Here is a 7,971-nt window from a genome sequence, read left to right on the forward strand (position 1 = left end):
ACTTGGCGCGATTCAAAACAAGCCCTGTTGGGTTTTCAAACTCGCCAACAAATCGACAAGCTCCGGGAGGTCAGTTGTCAGCAAGAATATTGTGCTTCGGGCAAATATGCTTCAGGCAAAGTCTTGAGCCCAAATGGTATTACCAAAAAGGGGCAACGCTCAATCTCGGCAGCAACATCGAAGCTGGTCAGATGGCTCGGCCGGAAAGTTCAAATCGATCGCTGCTGTTGTCTGTCTCTTCCCTCGTCAATGTGTCTTCGCAGGATGCCACTAAGGATCCGACCTGCAGCCGTGCATCGCCACCTTTGGCCAATTAATAGACTTCGGGTGGATCGATCTCGGGTGGATCGACTTCGGGGTGAGCCCAACAACAACACCGCTACGAGACCGTTGAAGTTTGCCACATCTCGGGGTTGTGAGATCTGGCGCATCGTATCAACTGGGTTCTACGGTATGTAAATAATACCATGAACACACGAAAAGATTACAGACAGCAACTCCTGGCTGCACGATACTTGCTCAAGGGCTTAAAAGCAGCAGTGCAAACAACAGCGCGACGCAACAAAACAAACGCGATAGACAGCTGCAAGCATTCCCGATTGGCTCTGGTCTAAGGCTGGCCTTGCAAGCACGCGAAGAGGATCGTCTTTAGTGGAAGGCCTGAATGACCATTTTGGGGATCCTTGGCGGGAGGCCCTGGCAAGTCCCGGATTTGCACTCCTACAGGGTGCAGCCACCCAACAGGAAGCTTCCTACCATCATATTCGCTCAGCACGATGCCATCCTCTTTTCTTTTACTGAGCTTCGCTTTTGTATCCGCGTTACGGCATCGCTTGACACGGGTCCTCAGTTGGAAACACAATCTCGCATGCTTGCAGTTGGACGCCTCGCAGTCGCGTAGCTTCGGAATAGGCCACCAGCGACCAATAGTCAGCCCCAGAGCCCTGGAATATTGGATCGCGGTTTCAGTTGGCTGCTGACTGCTCTACAGGCTTCGTGCTGACTGGACACCTGATATCGCGAGACCGCGTTCCATGTTATACCCTGCCGTCGGTTCGTTCCCCTGCGCGTAGGGATCGTACCTTCGGCCAGTGAGCCAGGCAATGCATCGGGCGAGATCTGTGCGCCACGTGGGATTCTATTCTTGTATCGACTCTCTCTAGTGACACTGCTACAACCCGACAACTTTGGCTGTACGTCATGTCTGGTCTTACGCCCGTCCAAGCCTTGTCGTGCTTTGCGCAAGATTGATAGGTCGCGAAGAGACGCCTGGACGATGGGAAATATTGGCTCGCCAAGCTGATGCTATTTATGAGATGGGCATCTCTTCCTCGAACCAGCTTCCAACCGTACTTGCTGCGAGAGGTTAGCGTTTCGTCTCTGCCCTGCATCGGGCTGTCGTCCCGACAGCCATCGATCGCTAGGTCAATCCAGCCTAACCGCGATCCGAGTCTCTGTAGCCGACGTCAGGATCTTCATCAAGACAGAGACACACGATACCCATGCCTACCCGCTGTGTGACGCACGGCACGCCCCGCCCTTATACATCGCGAGTTTCCATACATAGCATCCCTGGACGAGCTCAAAAGGTGTAGGCCGTCTTCGCCTCCGTACAAGGCTTCTGTGAAGCATCGTCTCTCCGGCCAAAAGTCGTCGTCGGCTGGGCCGATCGAGTTACATTCGTCACCTGTCTTTACCTTGTCTTCTCTTCGACACTTCGACCAACATGTGCTCCAAGTTCCTCCTCGTTTTCTTCGCGCTCTCGCTCCAGCTCATCTGGCCCACGTCTGCGTTGCCAGGCTTCGACAAATTCAAGCGCGACTGCGACGCCGACAACTGCCTCCGGGCGATGAGGGGCCGCGCTACGATTGCTGCAAGCGACTGCGCTTCTTTCTTCATTTCGACCATCATTTCCTGTGACAGGTGAGCTCACCCCCGCTTTATTTCGCACGGAACCCACCTATCGAGTCATCAGCACCCTTACGGTCACGAGCACAATCACCGCATCCTCATCATCCTCATCACCAAATGCCGCCTCCTCAACACCCACATCCACCTCCTCCGCCAACACCGCCACCGGCACAATGGACGTCATCCGTGTCGGCCTGCGCAAAGCACCGGTCATGGTCGGCGTTGCGAAGCCAGTCGATCTGCCTACGGGTCGCAGTATCGCCTGTACGTCGGCGACGATAGTGCCATATGCGATGCCGCAGTATGCCACTGCCTGCGACGGTGTAGTCAGGTATTCCTCCGCGTGTTCGTGCATGGGCGCCACCGCTTCCACGGCGTACTATCACGGCACCGCAACAAGTATCATCTTTACGACTGTTACCCCCGCACCTTGATCGGATTTGGGAGTAGCTTCGATGTCCGGCCCATCCTTGGGATCATGTTTCGCGTCGCACTTGTCGTTGGTACCTCGACATACTCCACACGTCATCGACCGTTGCTACCAGATCACCCCTTTCTTCAGTGTGGAGGTTGCACCTCTTCACGTTGCATCTTTGCTGTCAGTTCCTAGCGTTTGAAGCGATCCCAAGAGGGAGTCGGCATTTTGTGACTTTAAAAGCATACACTCGCTTAATAACTAATGTATGACGCCTACGAGCGTGATGACTGGGAAGTCGAAGAGGCACTAGCGTGTGTTCTACCAGACCAATGCAAAATGTGTTGTATCGAAACTGCAGTTGATGAGTCACCATCCTCTGAAGGTACGCCCGTTGCCCGGAGAGTTGAATGCCTACAGATTTGCGCTCTAGTCCTGTAGGGACTTTCAACTGTGTCTGGCCCGGCGGGGAACACTTGGATTGGAGTGGAACGCCAGCGTCCATGAAGGTAGTTCTGCTCCCGCTTTACATGCACTGAGGAACGCGCGCAGACCTGCAAGCACTAAGCAGCCAGAGGGGGCTTGCCTCTTCGTCCCAAAAAGTTTCAATGCTCTTTGGTAACAATTGCAGAAGCTAACGGCGATGTAAAGTGCAAAGTTCTGCGTGATCCTGCATTGGACGTAATGGCAACGCCGCCCCAAGGCTCGTAATTGGTTGCAGTATGCTTCACCAACGGCAAACGCCAGGATCAAGAACAGCTCTTTCAGCGCCGGCATCGCAGTAGTACTGCAACGAGGAGAGACGTCCAAATGCTCAAATTGGATCACTCGCAGGTTGTGCGTTACCGTGGGCTTGCGTTTGAGCGATCAATTCTCTGTGCACGGCGACACGGGCCGCAGAGTTTCGCTCCCGCAGCTCAGAGAAGATCAAACCGATACGACTGCACAACCAACAAATATATGTCTTGTGTCAACGAACCGAGATCTCCGTGCGGACATCGTAAGTGGCGCGGTGTGGGAGCGGGGCAGTTGTGAAAACAGGGAATGCGGGGATCTTCAGGGGCAGGCATGGGCATGACATCACATGACAAGCCTCCGCGCCGGCGCTTTCAAAACCCAGCATCACGGCCTCCCACAACTCTAATTTCCGCGTGTCGCTGGCTGTATTCCTCATCCCTACTCGAGGGGGATTTTCTAACCATCTTATGAGCAGCAGCGTCAAGCATGCCCTCCACCATCCGCAGGAGACGGAAGCCAAGGCTAGGCGCTGGCTGTGGCGCTGGCTGCGCGAGGATGTCTTTGCGCTTAACTTCTACCGTTCGCACATGCTCTACTTTGTCGTCGTCATCCTAATCTCCTCTGTCATTGTCTATGGCGAAGGTCTGGCGAACGATCCTAACGAGATTAGTGGCGGTCGGCTGAGGTATATCGATGCTTTGTTCATGTCTTGCAGTTCCATGACGACCACCGGTATGTGACCCTTTTTTAAACCACCGCCACAATTCACCTTTGAACCCATCCGTCTCAATGAAATTCCTATTGCATCTGCAAGCACTACCATCTTTCTTCCCTGAGAACATGAATCCATGCTATCCATTACCAGCCGTACGCGGTGCTCGACATTCCTCTCAATCCCCAGACCCTTCACCACCGTAGGCTGGCAAGTCTTCTTCGCCCCTTACGTGCTGCTTTGCCGTCATTCCGCAATAAAATCGCAATTCCATCTTGAATGAGGACACTACACTACTCCAAGGGCGCCCTGTCGATGTGATACGAACTTTGCGTGGTGCACCGCAAACTGAGGTCGATGTCGACAGGGCTTTTCGCCATTAACTTGGGCAGCGTCACGGCATTTCAGCAAGTCGTCTTTGCCATCCTGCTAATCATTGGCAATGTGACATTTGTCCCAATCTTCGTGGTCGTTACCCGCAGGCTGTACTTTCGCCGCAGGCTCGCCAGCATCGTACAGCAATCTTCCGCAGCTCGCGACATAGTCGACGATAATGAACGACAGAAGTCGGGACAATCCAATCATAATCGTTGGCAAGATTCAGGATTACGCCATCGATCGATACAACCAACTTTCAAGGAGAAGGAGCACGTACGAATCCTACATCACTAGAGCATGAACGGATCCTGGGCAGCCCCGTGGCAATCCAGGTATGTGAAGACGGTCCTGGGATTGCTCTTTCGAGCAAATAAACCAAGCAAGACGAAGTACCTGTCATTCGAAATGCAAACCGACGAACGGGGTCGCCTGCATTCTCTGAACGAGGACCAGCGGTGCGAGCTGGGAGGCATCGAATACCGCGCCTTGGGAGTATTGCAATGGATCCTGGTTGGATACCAGGTGCTATTCATTGGACTGGGTATGCTCTTCCTCGTGCCGTACTGCTACCGTAAAGAAGTCGTCGACATTCTCCATGCTGCCCAGCCCGGAAACCTCAACCCCGGCTGGTTCGCCGTCTTTCCAACCATTACGAATTATTGCAACGGGGGCTTAAACCTTTTGGACAACAACTTCATCCCCTTTCGCGGGTACTACTACATTCTTCTGGTCGCCGCAGCCCTTTCGCTCGCCGGCAACACTCAGTATCCCATCATCCTGCGCTTCTTGATCTGGCTTATGGCGAAGATCATCCCGCGCGGATCGTGCCTGCACCAATCCGTTACGTTTCTGCTTCAACACCCGCGCCACTGTTTCCTTTACCTCTTTCCCAGCCGCGACACTTGGATTTTGTTCGTCGTCCAGCTGGTCATCGACCTTGTCACCTGGGCGCTGTTCGAGATCCTGAACATAGGTCTCGAGGCTGTGACCAGCATTTCCGCCAATGTGCGCGTCTTCGACGGCTGGTTTCAGGCGATTGGACTACGCACCTCCGGATCTCACATCGTGCCCATTGCCGACATCGCGCCCGCCTTGCAGGTCGCCTTCCTCGTGGCGATGTACATCTCCAACTACCCTGTGGTCATGGCGCTGCGGCAATCGAACACATACGAGGAGCGGTCCATCGGCTTGGACAAAGGCGGCACAAAGGGCGGGCTCGGCGTCCACCTGAAGAACCAACTCGCGTATGATATCTGGTTCCAATTGCTGGCATGGTTCATCATTTGCATCGTGGAGCGGGGCAGCATCGACAAACAGCAGGACGGATTCAGCATCTTCTCGATCTTGTTCGAGGTTGTCTCCGCCTACGGGACCGTGAATTTGTCGACAGGCGTCCCGTACGACAGCTACTCTCTATCCGGGACGTTCAAGACGCTGAGCAAGCTCGTACTCTGCCTCGTCATGCTGCGGGGCCGGCATCGCGGATTGCCCCTGGCTATTGACAGGAGCATCCTCATCCCCGGAGAGGACGTGATGCTGAAGATGGACCTGCACTAGAACGGGAAGGACTTTGATGGAGGAGGGAAGGAAAGTGAGCGTGAGGAGCGGGAGAACGGGGGATCTGAAAAGGGGCGCAGCGACACGGAAGGCGAAAACGGCGACACGGACGAGGGAGAGGGGAAGCAAGATTCGGAGCGGTCAGGGTCAAAGCAGCATGAGGACTGACCATGCTGTATCTATGCTGTAGCCGCTACTTTGCGAGGTAATGATACTACCTGTCCCAAAGACTCCTGTCAATCGCGTGATGCGCGTATTCGAAACAGCCCGATGCACCTGTGGACGCATCGCGAACGACGTGCATTGCGGAATGCAAACTTCCAGCCCTGACCGCGTGCAGTGAGATCCCCCGCAATGGAAGTGGACGCACCAATTGTCTTTCGTCTGCGCGGGCGCAGCTTGAAATGCAGCCGATTTGTTTTCCCCCGCCGCTGTAGAGCATTGGTATGCGCACCCGCTTTGAGCAGCATCGTAAGGTTCTGGAGACGCCATCACACTGTGGTAAGCTTCACAAAGTCAGAGTATTGCGTTGACTGTTTACACAACTTCCGTCAGCATTATTGGTGCCGTTGCCAGTTGGGAGGGAGGTTTTGAGAGAGAGGTCAGCTCATTCATAGTTAAGCGGCTGCGCGCAACCCTGCCTAGTGGTCCTGACAAGGCTGAAAACGGCCTCCCATTCAGAAATTCACCACGGCCGCAACTCAAATTCAAGAATTTCGAAGGTTGGTCTGTATAAGCTTCTTTGAGCGAGAAATACGCTGAGCACTTTTTCGAGGCAAAAAGATGATGAAAAGGCAAAAACAATCAGTAGTGGGGATTCCCCGGTGGTCACCCACCCGAGTACTAATCCACCGATCAACGGCTTAACTATGAATGAGCGGACGGGTATTCGTGTTCTCCGTTGTCAATGACCGATTGTGACGGAGACGCTCTAGCAGATGAATTATATACTCAGCAATGAAGCGAGCACGACTTAACCTGCAGCAGCTGAGTCGCTAGAAAGAAGCAGGGATGAGTAAGCGGCGCAGAGGTCGCACCCAATTAACCTCGGTACCTCGGTCAAGTGGGCGCGCTTTGGCTCACATAATCTGGAGGGGTTGCACCACCCGCTTTCGCTGTTGAATTGCGGATGTTTAGATGTTCCGTAATGCGTACTTGAGGCTGGTTACTGCCAGCACGCAAGTAAGTGGAAATGACGGTAGGTTGTTCGTAATCAAGCGCTGTAGCTAGCTCGGCACGTTGACTGGGGCGGGGGACTGTTTGTGCACGAAACAGGCTTTCGCTCATAATTAAGAGGCGAAACTCGTTAGGTGCGCATCATCGCTGCAGGCTTCTGGGTTCGCGCGTACTATGCTACTCCAAGATGAAAGCTTAGGTGGCGAGCTCGAGTGCGCGAGGTGCTTGATTACTGATCCGACAGCTTGGGGCTCGAGCTGCTGCAGGTACCCCGCCCGGCGCCGGCACAGGTCAGCTTCGTCAGCGGACGGTTTGGTAGATACATAAGGAGCCCACTGCTCTTGAGTTCTGCTGAAGGCTGGAGTTTCGACAAGCGTGAGAGAAAGGTGAGTACGTACGGCCAAACACTGAAAATCGACCGCATTCTGGGAAGGACAAACGCAGCAAGCGGTTTTCGTGTAGCCTCGTTGCCCCCTGCCGTCCCGCGCGGGCCGTTCTTTGCGACGCGCAATCTCTCCACCTCGCCACCGACGCCGCGGCCCTCACGCCGCATCATCACCGCCCATCACTGCGCCATACATCTAGCGCCCAACCCCTTCCAGAACAAGGTTGATCGAAGACGCGCAGAGCCTCAACGGCTTCCACACATACCACCCTTGGCCATCAGAATTCTGCCAAAGCCATGTCTGCGCCGCCGCCCACGTTCCGCGACTCGATCCAGCTCCGGAAGACGGCGGAGAACGAGTTTGCCTCCATCCACAACCCACAGCGCCTTGGTAACGTGAATGACATTGCCTATGGAGGCTGTGCGCTCAGCGTGGCCATCAATGCCGCCTATCAGACGGTCAAGCCGGGCTACCACCTCTACTCAGTTCTGGGCAACTACCTTGGCCCCGTCCTCAACACTTGCCCGATCCACGCGAAAGTCAAAGTCATCCGCGACACGAGGACGTTTGCCACGCGCAGTATTGAAGTCATGCAGGAGGTTGAGGGTAAGGGCGCCCGCACAGCGATGTTCATGCTGCTCGACTTTCAGACCGCCGAACCAGAAACCATGATGGAGTACTCGACCAAATCGCAGCTG

General features: G+C 54.6%; 1 protein-coding gene and 1 pseudogene across 1 annotated transcript; one reads left to right on the forward strand and one right to left on the reverse strand.

Annotated features, from left to right (window-relative positions):
- The first annotated feature begins 4,451 nt into the window (after positions 1–4,451).
- Positions 4,452–5,711, forward strand: LOC147879413 (potassium transport protein 1-like). Its single transcript, XM_087372200.1, has one exon. The coding sequence runs from the start codon at positions 4,452–4,454 to the stop codon at positions 5,709–5,711; it is 1,260 nt and encodes a 419-aa protein (XP_087228326.1).
- A 799-nt stretch (positions 5,712–6,510) lies between these two features.
- On the reverse strand, positions 6,511–6,630 carry LOC147879414 (5S ribosomal RNA; annotated as a pseudogene).
- Positions 6,631–7,971: the final 1,341 nt, after the last annotated feature.

This window comes from Dipteris shenzhenensis, unplaced genomic scaffold (assembly GCF_047967505.1).
Source record: "Dipteris shenzhenensis isolate YYH24624 ecotype China unplaced genomic scaffold, Dip_SZ_1.0 scaf0022, whole genome shotgun sequence".
NCBI classification, from domain to species: domain Eukaryota; kingdom Viridiplantae; phylum Streptophyta; class Polypodiopsida; order Gleicheniales; family Dipteridaceae; genus Dipteris; species Dipteris shenzhenensis.